We start from the raw sequence: 15,923 nt of genomic DNA on the forward strand, positions 1-15,923 counted from the left end.
CACTTTGGAATACTAACTACTTTGTTTTGTTTACAGGACCAATTTACACCAAAGTGTAGTTTGATTTTTCTCATGTGTGCTTGAACTGTAAAGAATAGCAGCCCCTGGACCCTAATATCCACCCTCTATAGCAGTGGTTCTTAAACTGGGGGTAATTACCCCCAAGGGGGTACTTTGAGCATATCCTGGGGTAATGGAGCAATTTGTAATTGTTGTTTGTGAGTCAAGGATCCAGTTTGGGACTGCGGCTGCCAAGACAACAGGGTCTGGGTTTTTTTGTAATAACATTATTCAAGACCGGGAAAAGGGGTGCTTGGGTCAAACAGTTTAAGAAGCACTCCTCTACACAGAGGCTTCCGTTTAATTCAACAGAATTTACTTTTCATGCCACGTTAACAGGCTGAGGTAGGTGGATTTTATTGAGATTTCAGAACTGAGGGACGGTGTCTCTTCCTCTCCCCAACACACACAGATCTGATGAGTTCCATGGTATTTATAGTTTTCAAAAGCATATGCAACAGATTTACCATCCTATGCAGTTTATCTGTCAGTTGTTGGTCCAGACAGTGTCATTTTTTATTGGTTGGCACCACTTGCTGTGAGGGAAGACTGAAATTAATCAGAGAGAAATCTATACCTGGATTGGCAGTTACTTGTTTTCTTGTAGTTGCTCATCTGGATTAGGTGACCAATGCAGATATATATATGAGTTGCATCTTCTGCACTTGATTACTGTGTGCTTAATGATTGGGGGCTCCATGTTTGAGATACTTGAAAAACATTTTGCTTTGAGATGATGTGAATCAGAGTGATGTCATTTGTCTCTTATGTCCCATGTTATTCTCAACAGATAAATAAGTTTGTAAGAACCTGTCTTTAGAAAAGCCAAAAACTTCCATTATTTTGATGACATACATACATACATGCATACATACAACCTTTGGCCTGTGACCAGGCATGAATTTGGTAGAAAAACTTGTCATGGTATACCCTGAAGTAGGAATTTTTGTCTGTGTGAATGACAGAGCACAGCTGAGCTGCCTCCATCATCAGCTGTGCAAGCTCAGGGGACCAAGTGCTCACACCTGTAGGGTGTGGCATGACAGCACAAACCAAAGTATAGAACCCAATGCATCATGGGTGTTGGGTCTGGGGGTGTTGGGGTACTAGTTGTAAGTTCTGCTTGTAAATATTGTACAGTAAAGGTCTGTATAGTTTTTGCTACAACGGACTGTGGGCTGTTTATTGCATTGCACACGGAGTGCCACAATGTGGGGTATGCGCTACCCCGACAAACTTGGGGATTGCCCTAGAAGAAGGTGAAAATCTGTCCTTATACATTTTTGCACATTGTCAGACTTATACCTAATTTTAAAAAAATACATTATAGCAGTTACCAGATTACTTTGTGTCATTTTAATAAACTTTCCAAATCCATGTTTTTTCAGCCAGCTATTTGTGCAAATCAGCAGGTCTTCCTAATTCCTTAATCAGGAAAGTTGTTAAAAAACTGGACCCTAAGTATTGATAAAGAATGGGGGGGAAGCTGATAATATTGAAGTCGTAGTTCTAAAATCAGTGTGGGAAAAGATCCCCAAAGCTCTGCATTAACTATTTTTTTAAGGTAATATTTCATCTATAAGGGCTAGGGCATATTTCTCTTTTTAAATACAGTTGAAAGCTGAGATTTATAGGTTGCTGAACTTTACTCGATGCCATATTCTAGCATGTCTGTAAAATTGCAGACAGCTTTGCTTGATATCAGTGCTTACTTTGATCTTCTTGAAACGTGTTTTCTCTTATCCTATTCTTTCTGTTGATTTTATAGCCAACTTCTTATTTGTTCTGAAATATATTGTCTTTCTTTGATGCTATTATTCACTAGTAATATCTTTGACATTCAAATAGATTGATATATTGATATCAGTTTTTTTGTTGTCAAATGGCTGCATGGAAAGCATGGAAAAAAGAACTTTCCATATAATTTTACTGAGTTGAAATTCCATTGAAATGAAAACTGTGGCATACAGAAACCTTATTGTTGTTATTGTTGATTGCACAGTCTGTTTAGACTGGATTTGGCATTTTTGTCCACCTATCGAATATTTCCCAAGGACCTGGGATAGGCAGATATTGTTTAATGGTGTTAAAGGTATCATCACAGGATGTAAGCTGTTCCAAGTAAAGCTGCCTTTTTCAATTGACTGATGGTGATTTTCTCAAAGCCGATGGTGTTCAAGTGGTGCTCCAGATGTTTTGGGATTGTATCCAAGGTGCCTATTACTCTTGGTACTACCTTTGCTTTCTTTTGGCACATTCTATTTCTATTTGCAGGTCTTTGTATTTTGTGATTTACTCCAGTTCTTTCTCTTCTATTTTGCTGTCTCCAGGTATTGCAGTGTCCACTATTCAAACTTTTTTGTCCTTCTTATCAACAGTTGTTAAGTCTGGGGTGTTGTGTGGCAGGTGCTTGTCTGTTTGAATTCTAAAGCTCCAGAACACTTTAGCGTCTTCTATTACATTGTCTGTTTTGTGGTCCCAACAATTCTGGCTTGCAGGCAAATGATATTTCTTGCAGATATTCCAATGTACCATTGTTGCTACTTTTGTCATGCTGTTGTTTGTAGTCAGTCTGTGCAATCTTCTTGCAGCAGCTATTATTAATATTAATATTACCATTGCTATTACTATGATGATGATGCTTATTTTTTGTTGTTGTTACTGGCTATAATTTCTGCTCCTGATTTTGTGCCTTGCATGTGATACTTAGCTCATGATATCCCATTATGAGCAAATCTATCATTTTCTATTTCTCCCAGTTATTTTTATTTTTCTCTTATTTTCTTTGTTCCATACTATTTTGATGTCACATTGTATTTTTTTTAGAGCTCTTACAAAATTAATACATATTTTTGTGTACTTCTGCAAATGCGTCTTACTAAATTTTGCTCATTATGCAGATTTTTTGCAAGTGGTTCAATATTAATAATCTTTTACATGGTTTTTCCCTATGACCATGTACATTTCAGTATGTTTTTTTTTCCTTTGAAACTGCATTACAAAATTCTGAGAATTATAAATAGAGAAAAATAACTGCATTCTGATTGTCCTATTGATTCAGAAATTTCAGATTTGTTAAATATAAACCAAGCAAATATTTCTGTCATGTCCAACTGACCCTCCGTCATTCTGTATTCTTAAATGCATAAGACCAGAATTCCAGTTGCAATGGACTTTTATGACTTTTGTTCAAAAAAGTTTGTTTCCATGTTGCACATTAAATACTGTTGTCTGTGTGGTCTGTGTTAGGCTCAATGAAATCTTAGCCCTAACTTACACCACTGACCTTCATGGATGAAGGTGACAGTATAGGGGTCATCCTAAGTGACAGTATAGGGGTCATCCTAAGAAAAAAGCAGGAGTGGGCGGTTATGGCTGCAAAGATGATTGTCACCTACAAAGCCCTTTATGGTTCAGGACCAATATACTTATGAGACCACCTTTCTCTGTATGTAGGTTGAATTGTTGTTTGGTTGCTTCCCCAACATGAGTCCTTTATATTTGTATTGTTACTGTTTTCCCTCTCTGTTGTGTTTTAAGCTGTATTAATTTGTTGTTGTACACTGCCTAGAGATGCTGCAACAATTGAAGTAGCTTATAAATTGATTAAGTAATTAAAGTTTGCATGTCAAATTAGTGTGCCCAAATCTGGTGCTGTCCAATGTGTTGGATTCCTTCCATGTCTACATGGCTGTTAACTCAGACAAACCCAGGAAAAGATGTTCCTTGCTGTTACTTCAGTCTAGAAAATAAGAAAAACAATCTGGAACTGGATGTGTCCCTATAAAATACACATATGTTTGCTCTGGGAGAGCGTAACTCTTTCAGAACACAGAGAACCATCTCTCAGTGCATTTTGTCAGTGCATTGATCATGCTTGAATCTGAATAGTGTGAGTAAGACTTATGTGATGACTTACTTCTCCTACAGGGGCATCAGTCAACTAGCTAGGGTAGAGCAGGAATATCTCTTAGATTACCCTACCTGTCATGAAACCTATGCTGGCTAAACCAAGAGAAAAAATGGATGAAAAAACATGTTTATTCACTAACCATTTTGTTCTGTTACTCATTTCTGGTAATCCAAGTAGAATGTCAAGTCACGCAGCAGAGTACTAAGAATATGTAGAATTGCTATTCTGTGGGTTAGTAGGTTCAGTATGTTTCAGTTTAGAAATATCAAATTCCTTGTTTAAATGTTAAGGATACAATTTTCCTTACAGTGTAAGGAAAAGAGGACTTCTGCAATGTAACTGCAACATAACTGTAGTCTTTGTGTCTTGATAGACTGTCTGAATTCCAATATGTTGTCCAGACATGTCTACTATTTTAGCAAGAGTTTACAGTGGTAAACTTACCTTTCATGTTGAAAAAAATGGGATTAATTTGAATCAATAAGAGAATATCACAAAGTTATGTGTTTCTAAATCAGGACAGGATTGTGCCAAGGCAATCTTATTGGGGAGATAGGATTGTATTAGTGAAACAAATAATAAAAACTAAAGATGCTGCTGGAATTGTAAAGATTTTAGGGTTCAATATATAAAGATTTTGGGGTTCAGTAAAAGTATAATGAAACCTTTATTGTTTTCAAATAATATTTGTATTGATACAAATCAAGAGATGAAGCATGGTGTTGAGTTAAGGGGTCAGACTAGGAGTGGGGGGTCCCAAGTTCTGGTCTTCCCTTAGGCATGGAAGCCAGCTGGGTGACCTTGGTCCATTCACTCCCTCTCATCCCTAATGAGTGTCAGACTCTGCAGCAAACTGGCTGAAAAACAAAAACCTCTTGTCGCATCAGGCACTGATAGCTTCACTGTGTGAACTAGGCAAGTGCAGTGCAAAAACCGAGCTGACTCTGCAGGTGTGCTCCACCACGGTGGAGAGAAACACTAAGACAAACAACATTTATATTGATACAAATCCCTTAAGAACAGAGTTCACAGTTACTGTTCTAATTCTGTACTTCCTATTGAACAAGGAACATTCATCTTTTTATATTTTATAAAAGAACACATATTCTATAAACAATTGACATATAGTAAAGATGGTACCTAATAATGCCATCTCTTCCTGTCACTTCGGAGCAGAAGTGCATTTATAACCCATTTTAGTGTAGAAAAATGTATAAGTCATGCCATTATATTTGCTGGAAGGTGTTGTCTGCCATTGTATATATGCTTGAATAGTCATGTCTTCTACATCAGTCCTAGTATACTGATTGCTTTCCATTATGATTCCTTAAAGACAGTGAAAAGAAATCTTTGTGCAGCTTTGTCACAATATAACAGAGTCAATTATTCCCTTTTATGGAAAGTGTCAGAGAATGCAAGTTGGCAAGACCTGGCCATACTTGATGACATCCAGAAAAACATGCATGGTGTGTTTAGTACTTGTTTGGGAAAGCACCAGGAGATCTTTGGGCCATAGGCTAGACTCGGTGGTCAAAAAAATAATCTCAAAACAAGGCAGTGGCAAACCACTGCCATACTGGTGCCAAGAATCTACACTGGTCCATCCATATTATCACCAGAAGTCAAGCTTGGTTGGAAGATCCCTATGCTTTGAGGCAGAGGTTCCCAAACTTTCTCAGTTCACTGCACCCTTAATTTTTCAGTAATTTTTTCACAGAACAGCTAGTGGTTCCCAAACTGTATGACATGGCACACTATAGGGCATCATAGCAACTCACTAACAATTTCATTTATTCAATAGTAAAATATCCTGCAGTGCCCCTGTGACTTCAGTGCAGCATCTCAGGAGGCTGTGGTGCATAGTTTGGGAATTGAAGCTTTAAGGGAGTATATACACACTGCGTCCAGTGATTGTCAAGTTTTCATTTTTATTTTAGAATGTGATAAATATTCTTCTGTTTACCTCTCTGGCTGCCTGCCTGTCTGCCTTTCTTTCTCATATGCATGTACCAGAATCTTATTTTCATTTTCAACATAGATTTTCGAGGTGGGCTTGAAGAAAGTAACATTATTAGTGTTTCACAAAAATCAATCAAAACAATCACAATTTCCACAAAGTATATGTTTGAATGTATGACTCATTTTAACTGTGCATACTTATTCTTTGAATGAAAGTTTTTACATGAAGCTGACTGCTGGTTATTCCAATTTAATTTAATCAGATAATGTCATAAAAATATAAAAAATATAAATGACTAAATGCATGATTCTCCAAAAGTTAATATATTTTATACTGGAAAGTGAGGATCATGATTTGTGCAGAATTCTATTAATACTTGCATAGATCTCAAGGACTGTTTTCATAATTTAGCATTTATTAATGACTTTTTTTAAAAAAATAAGAAATAAATAACATTGTGGCAAGATTGTATAGTTTTTATGTTTTTATGCTATCTTGGTTGTGATGGAAAAATGTTAAACCTGCAAGATCTGAACACAGCTACAAAATTTTTATTGACCTTAAGGGCCTGGTAATTCAATACAGCAATCAATTGATAACAAGAAAACCAATTGAATTAAATCATTCAATTTTTAGAAGAGCTGGTTGTGAGGTAGCATCAATTATAAAAGCCCTCCAGTGAAACTTGTCTTAAATGAATCATCCACCTTTAGTATAAAACTGAATTGTTGATACATGTATTGAAACCTTCTGTTCTTTCTTCTTTTTTTCTTTCTTTTTTCTTTTAAAGGGTATTTTATTTCCCCGAGTCACCCGAACAGCATTGTTTTTTGAAAGACATTTTTATTTATACAAATGGGACTTCATGTGTTACTTAAATTCATATTATGCTTATTAAAACTTTATCCTTCTGTCAAAAGTGCCACACAGACCACTTGTTGTTAACACGTTTCCTCTTACTCCTATCTGTTAATTGTACAGGGCAGAGATCATTCATTCAGTAATGTTTCTGTAGTGATGTTATTAAAAAATGTATTTTACATCGTGTACTCTTTCAAGACAATCATCAGAGCCAATCTATTACTTTTACTTTCCAGAATCCTATCCCAAGCACCCTGTTTACTAACAACTTTGCTATAGTTAAAACAGTAAAAATACAGCTGTTCCACTGTAGGCATTAGTGTGTATTCCAGGTTTCCAATAAGATCGGGGTGTATATGCTGTTCTTTTCTCCTCTACTTTTTTTTTAAAAATTCATCACAAGTATGTTCAGCTGAGTTATTGTGACCATCCCAAATACCAGCTGAATGGAGATTTAAGTCCTGCTTTTTCTAGTCTAGTTCTGATGTACTTTGCACTCTAGCACACTGACTGATAATTAAACTAAAAAAAAAAAAAATTAGTCCCTGCTATTACCATACTGCTTACTCTAAATGTGTTAACTATAATAGTAGCATATTTTTCTATATTTAACCTTTCCTTTGTTGCCCTCCCTATATCAGCTTGTATACTAGTGACTAGAAGTCCTTTTGAATAGGGGACTTTTTTTTCTGCTTCCGCAAACTTTTATGTTCATGATGGAATGTAAATACATAAATATAAACAATAATAATAGATCAGAGTTTTACATTTTAATTTTCTGCTGCTGAATATTTTTATATGCAGGATTAAAATTGAAACCATTTGAGGGAGTGTTATAATAATACATTAATAGTTCCAATATCTGAATATAAGGTTTATCACATCTTTGCATGAATCACATGAACTTGAGGCAAATGAATAATAACAAATAAAACGGTCATTGGAGCCAGTGTTGCAGGCAGATATGCTTCTGTGATACAGGTAGTCCTCGATGTACAACCATTCATTTAGTGACTCTTCAAAGTTACAAGGGTGCTGAAAGAAGTGACATATAACAAGTCCTCACACTTAAGACTGTCACAGACTCCCCACAGTTGTGTGATCAAAATTTGGGCACTTGGCAAGCAGCAAGTATTTACAATGCTTGGAGCATCCTGGAGTCACATGATCACCATTTACGACCTTCCCAGCTAGCTTCCGACAAGCAAAATCAGTGGGGAACTGTGTGGTTCACTTAATGATTGCTGTGATTCCCTTAATGGCCACCACACAAAAAAATGTCGTAAAATTGGGTACAGTCACATGATGCCTCACTTAACCACACCACTTAATGAATTTTCCAGTCCCCATTGCGGTCGTAAGTTGAGGACTACCTGTAGTATTGACATAAGATTGCTAATTATTGGAGTGTAAAAGGCAATATGTTAATATATGCTGTGTAATGGAACAGAGCAGTGAGGAGCAAAACTGAAACATGTACAGGTAGTCCTTGCTTACCAACCCACTTGTTCAGCAACTGTTCAAAGTTATGAAGGTGCTGAAAAAGGAGACTTATGACCGGTCCTTAAAGTTGCGGCTTTCACAGCATCCCTGTAGTCATGTGATCACGATTCAAGTGCTTGGCAACCAGTGCGCATTTACGACAGTCATGGCATCCTGCAGTCATGTAATTGCCATTTGTGACCTTCACAGCCAGCTTCTGACAAGCAAAGTCAATTGGGAAGCCAGCAGGAAGTCATAAGTTGCAGTCACATGATGTTGTGCTTAACGATCTGCAGTGATTCGCTTAATGACTGCAGCTGGAACTGATGTAAGTCAGCACGGTTACATAACATTTCACTCAACTACCACACCATTTAATGATGGAGTTGCTGGTCCCAATTGTGGTCAGTAAGTGAGGACTACTTGTATCTGTTTCTTCTAGTCATGTAATTCAGTCCCCAGTATTCTGGGTGTCAGCCCTTTCCTCAGGTGTCACCATGTACTGTGCAAACATTAGTCTAGAGAAGACACATAGAGCGTTGGAAACCAGGACACTGTGCTTGAAGGAGGAGCTACGCTTTGCAGCCCATTTCCAGCTCGTGCATTGAAGTGCCAATCAGTGCAGCCGGTGTGGCATTTCAGCAGTGACATGCACTCTCAGGAAACAACTGTATTGCAGCCACGGTTGTAAGTTTGTTTCACCCCTTGCACAGAAATTGAAAATGAATTATTCTTGTACTACTCTGCAATTTAGTTTCCAATTTAGAGATTAACTTCTCTGTCTGAAAAAATAACAAATGGAGCATCTCTACCTGTTAGCAAGATGCTGTATCTCATGCTTTTGCCCGATACATGGCCCAGCTTTGCTTGCAAATCTGACTTTTATATTGCAATATTAATATAAAATATATAAAATTCATATTTATTGGACTGTTGTGAGGAGGCATACAAAGAGGGAAAGTTCCATGAGATTTCAGTCCAGTGTTAAGAACAGATTGTCAATATCATGGTTTTCTATCCAAGCTATTAAGTAACATACTGGATTATAGCATTAACTATTTCTGTGTGAAAAAAGTAGAGTCTCTAAACTCCGCTCATATTTCATATGACTATACATTTTGAAGCTTTCCTTATGTAGAGGTTTCTGTGTAATACTCACATATATACTCACAGATAAGCCCATCTGCGGATAAGTCGACCCTCAAGTTTTTAACCAAACTACCATAAAAACTGTGCTACCCACAGATAAGCCATCCCTCGAAATGTTTTAATTTTCACAATTGGCTTATCTGCAAGTATATACAGATACTTTTGAAAAGTGTTACTGTCTATACTCGTGGATAAGCCCATCCGCGGAGGAGCCAAACCAATTTTGGGAGTGTATTTTGAAGCCTAAAGTTCTCGACTTATCCGTAAGTATAAGTGGTATCAAGAACCTTTCTGTTAAAAAAAAGATGAATGGAGGCAAAAGATTCAAGTTTCTTTGTATATAAAAAGTCATTTAAAATTATGAGAATTGTCAGAATTGTCATTTCTGTGGTATGAACATTTCTTTGTTCATACCACAGTTGAATAAAGATAGTTCAGAATATGGTAGTAAGTGCAACAGATTCATTTCCCCGACCATTTTGTGTTCAGACAGATTCCCTCTCCTCCATTTCCCATTTTTAAAATAAAGTCTATTTTGGCTTATGGAAAACAGTAATGTTGCCCCAAACATAAGTATTAATGATTCTTATTATCCATGGAAATGTTGTTGAGTTCCATACTGTAATGTATAGTTGAGAAGGTTAGGTGTTTTGCTGGTAGGTATGAAGAAAGATGCAGTTGAGATTTTTGGACAAAGAAAAAGGTGTCTTACTCTGGTACCATTATTTTTAATAATTTTAACAATAATTTGGAGTACATTATTTCATATGGTTTTTTTCAATTTTTTGTAAGACGTCTGATTAACAAGTGTGATACGCACAATCTGTCTGCTATAATTCCTACAATAAAGTTTGGAAGTGTTCTCCTGTAAAACAGTACTGCATGATCCAAAATGATTTTCTTATTCCTCAGTATTTGTTTTATTAATATGTTATACTGATAAATATGTCTTTCAAACACCAAAGTAAACTCATTCAAAGTTTCACGTGATAATAGTTTCCTCTCCCCCCCCCCCCGCTTTTTTAAAAATTATTCTTTCAGTTTATCCCATGAAGAGCCCTCTCACAGCCATCCTCTCTATGGACATGGAGTATGCAAATGGCCAGGCTGCGAAGCAGTATGTGAAGATTTCCAGTCTTTTCTAAAGTAAGCAATCTATATGTACATGCAAATGTGTCTGAATAAGTATGTGTACATGTGGATGTACATTTGTGTATTGCTGTATTACATGTGTTTGAATATTGGACCATATTGTTAAACATGGTCCAACTGTAGGATGAGCTAATGTATATCTTCTTCTGTCAGGGGGTTCTCTTGAAATGGGGCCATTAGAAATACATAGAGCATGTGAGTCCCATTGTCCATAGTGGAGGTTGTACAAAAGGATATTTAAAGTGGACTGAAATCACATTTTAAAGTCAGAAGCTGCTAGATTCATTTTTTTACTGTATATGTAGATCTCGTCCAGAAATGTTTGGGATTTAGTGCTCTGCTCACTTTAATTTCCTAGATTTTTTCCAGAGTTTGCATCTAACATAGAAACTTAAGGAACAGAGTTTTCTGTGCAGTGCAAATATCTAGAATCAGTGCAAACAGACAAGTCTAGAAGTTCATTGGAACATTTAAACCCAGAATCACATTTTCTTAGATGCATGCATACATCTGGTATGCTTTGAGAATGGCCTGTATCCAGAGTTTTCCAGAATTGGATTGGTTGATTATTGAAATAATAAATCTTGTTAATTCAGAGTTAAATAAATTAGTGATTCTCAGATCTGGAAATAAGGGAATTATCCTATTTTAGATGAAGTTTTCCTTTGAGGGACTCAGTGCTCTTAGTGAGGCAATAAGTAAGGCTTACTTAGTACTTAAAGCTATAAGTAGAGATACCAATTTTGTTCAGAGTATCATAACAACTTTTTTTGGACTGGGATAACATAATTTCAGAGATTCCACACATTATTAGATGTACTCTGTGTGAGGCTTTCCTTGAAGATGGACCAGAAGCTGCAGCTGATGCAAATTTCAGCTGATAAATTGTTAAGTTGGGCAACTAAATGGGATCATGTGACACCAATCCATAAGGCATTATCTTTACTCTACAAAGCCCAACTGAAGATGTTAATACTAATGCATGCAGCTCTAAATTGCTTAAAACCCAGGGATTTCTCTCACTGTTGGCTCATCCAAGCGTTTGCTAATCAAAATTGGTCCAGGACCAAAACAAATGTATATTTTTTTTAGTTAATGTTTTTAGAATCGATAGGCTTTTGTCATAATTAAATGTTGTAACTTTGTTTTTTTAATTGTGTGTGGTTTTATTATCAATGTTCTATTGACTGCTGTGGACTTCTTTATAAGATAAGCATCACCATCATCATAATCGTAGTTATGTTAATGCCTGAAACTGAATTGAGGTTTTAAGCTAATTTCCCATTCACAGTTGGAATTCAGCTCAAAAACAGTTGATTTTATAACAGTCATGGTTAAGATGCTGCTAAACAATGGAAACAAATTCCATTTTTGAAAGTGAGTACTTAGCCAATGATTCTAATACTGTTTTGGGTCTGGAGTTTCAAACATGGCTAGTAAGTTCCATAATTTTGTGTGAAATCTAAACCGAGAGGGGAAACCGCTGGAACGTAAGAACGGTCAAGTTTCCATTGTTTGGTGCAGAAAATCACCATAATACAGCCTTCTCTAACCTGGCGCTCTCCAGTTGCATGGGGACAGTTCTCAGTATTCCCACTGAGTGTGATCAGCATTGAGCTGCAGTTTCAGCATATCAGAAATGTGTCAGGGTGGGAAGGGCCCCTTAATAAAACACAACTGGGCAATGTATCAATTCATCCATGAGTTTGTTGCTATTGATACATCTTCTCAGAATGCAGAAGAATATATGCCCATGAGGGACTCCCATCTTAATGACAATGAAGTTTGCTTTCTAAATAAAGAAGATACAGGTGATCTGAACTGAACTGAGATTAGCTACTTACTTTGGGGTCCTGAGTACTTCTTTCTGGCTGTGACTTTTGCCCTGCCTACTGACATATTAAGTAAGGCCATCTACTCTCCAGAGCAGGTTTTGCCTACTTGGCATGATAATGGCTGGATGGGCATATTTTGCAAATGTCAAGGGTCAGAGACTATCAGAAATGATGCTGAAAACTCCCAAATGGCTGGAGATGGATAATAGTGGATCCTTGGTGCTGCCTGGGCTTGGTTGTTTGCTTGCAAACTCCATAGTTCAACCATGACTTACATATATTATCTTCTCTTGAAAGGATAGTGATACATATACATATACACACAAATATACCCATGGCATTGTTTTGCAAGAGAAAATAAGCTTTGTAACCAATGTATAACCTTGACAATATTGGCACTTGTGATTTTGCAAAGTTTGGTAGGAATAGTAACAGTTACAATTGAAATATATTTAAAAATCAAATCATTTGCCAATTATAGATGGAAGCTTGCTGGTAAAACTAAGGAATGCTTGTGTGAAAGAAACATTTTAGGCACACACTGCAATGTTTTCACAAGTGTTTTTATCATGGTAACATCTTGTTTACTTTAGTTGCTTGCCTAAAACTACTTGGAACATGTTAAGAAAACATTTCAGGAAAGCTTCTAAAAGAGGCTTTTGTTTAGCACCAACTGCAAGGCTGCTCAGCTCACAAAGGTGTTAACTTTCAACCCCTTAAGCACTTCCACATGAAATTCCAGAAACTATGCTTGTGGTTTTAGAGAGAAAAAGTACCCATAAGGATACCTGCTATATGCTAATACATTTTAAAGGAAGGCTGGAAATCAGAAATGGTTTCAGATGCATTAATGACTGCTGTCTGCAGATCAGAAAGTTCTAAACTGAAGTTATCTTTAAGATTAATTGAACAATCTGGGTAAAAATTATTCAACATTAGAATGAAGTGAAGGAACCTTTCAAAGATATATATGATAGTCTATTTCATACACATGGTCTTTCCCAATTTATTTTGTAAAGTGACCACGATTTAAAGGTGAGTTTTTTGTTATTTATTCCCTCTAAATGCTGGCAGAAGACAAATACGTATGAAATGTGATCAGCGTAATTATACCCTAAGAAATTAACAACAAAAAAATTAGTTCATTTTATTTCCTAGTTTGTGGAACATGTTAAGTTGGAATTCAGTTCTGAATGTCACAGATTTTACAGCATCCTGATTAACCTTGCTGACATTGTATAAAGTTCAAGACCTTTCTAATAGTTGCATCAGTTAGAAAGGTCAGAATGGTCTAAATACCACACTGCCCTCTAGTGATCTCTACAATATTGGAAAGAAAAGTTTGGAAGGAAGTGCCAGAGGTACTATTGCAGATAACTTTATAATGAGTTCTGTTTTTGTAAAAGTAGATAAAAGAACAAGAGGTTTTGTTTGTGGTCATTGTGCTAATTCTTCTGGTCAGCTTTCTAGATGAGCAAATGACTATGAAATGTATGTATTGGAAGTTGTATACTCTTGGAACTAGACCTGTTGTTTGCAACAAATGAGAGTTTTAGATGTTTGGTTTATGTTTCCTAGGGTTAATTTCCGGTATCTGATCGGAAAGCATTACTTAGGAGACAGTGATCATCCTTGTTTCGTACTTTTTATTGACACCATCTCCCACGTTATTGCTGTGTCTAAATGGTAAAATTTATTATTAGTAATAGTGTCAAAAAAGTCTGAGACAGCAATTTTCCTTTCAATAAAAGTAGTTAAAAACCTTTTAGAAAATCCATAATTTTGATTGCTGGTACTTCATAAATGTAAAACTGTACTTTTTAGCTGTCTCTTTAGGGAAAAATGAGTTTTATCACCTGCGGTACCTGGGTTAATGAAATTGTATGTTGGAATCTAGCCGGAATGAAAGATGAGATCATTCAGTGGTACTAGTATTAGCAACAAGTTTCATAAGAGGCCTGACTCCTTAAGCCATGTATTATTGTAATGGTAAGGAATAGGACTTTTTTGTTCTCTTTAGCATTTCTGCATTTTGAAGCAAGACTGAACAATTACAATGGGAGTCCAGTGATTAGAAACTTCAACAAAACTGAAACATAAATATGGACATTGTTGTTTTGAAACTGGATTTGTTCGCTTTTAATTTGAAACTCAGTTTTCTGTCCAGCCCTTTATAAAAATGCTACTCATAGTTCATATTTTAAATAAGTGCCGCTTTTCCCCCCTACATCTAATTGTTCGTGTGGATATTATCCATCCAGGAAATCTCTTACTAAACAAATATGAATCCAACAGGATATGTGTGTGTGTGTGTGTGTGTGTGTGTGTGTGTTTTCTTTAACACAGGCAGTCCAGGATATTGAAGACTTTTTTTTTTTTTTGCAACCTGTACAAGTATTTATTTTATGTGTGCTGCATGCTTTCAGAGAAAGAAAATCAGCTGTCAAAATGGACTGTTTTAGTCCAAGGAGAAGTATTTGATTTACTGCTTCTTTAACCTTAGCTTTCTTCGCACATGCATGTGTATTTGCATTGTGTGCGTGTATTTCATTCATATGGTGAAAAAGGAAAGCTGGTGTATGCCCTGACACAGAAGTTTAAATTCAAGCCTGTTTCTTGAAGAGTTTTTTTGAGTTGTTTAAGCAGTACAAGAGTCTGAAAGGCTGTCAGGAGAAGCTGTTAGTTTGAAATGTGCCTGGAATCTCTAACCAAGGTTGCCGTAAAAAGCTAAAGTATTTTCTCCATAATACACAATTAGAATTGCTTCCTGTTAATTACCTTGTTCCAAAAGTAGCATTACATAAACTCAGAATATAGTTCATTAAGCTAACTTAGACTAACACATCTGAAACTTCTGCATATTGCTTTTTGGTGACTGTGTGTGCATGAGCACATAGGGTATGTATGTTTGTGTATGGGTGTGTGTGTGTTTAATTTTAAAGATGACACTTGCCTGCCTATGGCTCCATTTATATCCTGTGGAATACAGTGCTGTTTAAACACACTGCTACATCTGCATTTGATTTGCAGAACTTGGTGTAAATGATTATACCAGATTTTTGATGACTCAACAATAGATGCGTGAAAAACAGAATTGGTTAAGCTGCCCATTTTACAATTCAATAATAATAACTACTGTGCCATAAAAATGTGTTTTAATGTTAGCCTGTTGTTTTTGCTTGCTGTGTGCTAGCATGCTTTTTATGCTTGCATTATCTGGGGTTTAAAAAAGTGACACATGCCAACATTCATACCCGTTCCTGATGTCTCCACACTTTCCTAGCCTTTTTATTTCAATGGCATTTCACTGGGGCTGCATTAGAGGCCATTTGAATATTTCATTTCCTATTAATTATGCACTGTGACTCTCAGTGTCATTATAAAAAAGAGCCTAATGTAACAAAGGATGAAAAGAACCATCAAGCAGTGTGACCAAAAGAAAATATTCCAAAGCTTGTCACGTATGACCGGCTTAACATCTCTAATTTGAAATCCATTGCATTCATCTTAA

The 15,923-nt window shown here is 36.3% G+C and overlaps 1 protein-coding gene across 13 annotated transcripts in view; it reads left to right on the plus strand.

The window, feature by feature from the left end:
• The window catches only part of FOXP1 (forkhead box P1), a 636,434-nt gene that overhangs the window by 577,733 nt on the left and 42,778 nt on the right, over positions 1–15,923 (plus strand). For all 13 annotated transcript variants that reach the window (XM_088134348.1, XM_088134346.1, XM_088134345.1 and 10 more), the window contains one exon: positions 10,467–10,571. In XM_088134348.1, the coding sequence (XP_087990474.1) occupies positions 10,467–10,571 (105 nt within the window). The remainder of the gene's footprint in view (positions 1–10,466; positions 10,572–15,923) is intronic.

The sequence above is a fragment of the Python bivittatus genome, unplaced genomic scaffold (assembly GCF_059951505.1).
Source record: "Python bivittatus isolate LINGU-HERP-01145 unplaced genomic scaffold, Pbiv_v1 ctg000080_np1212, whole genome shotgun sequence".
In the NCBI taxonomy this organism is placed as follows: domain Eukaryota; kingdom Metazoa; phylum Chordata; class Lepidosauria; order Squamata; family Pythonidae; genus Python; species Python bivittatus.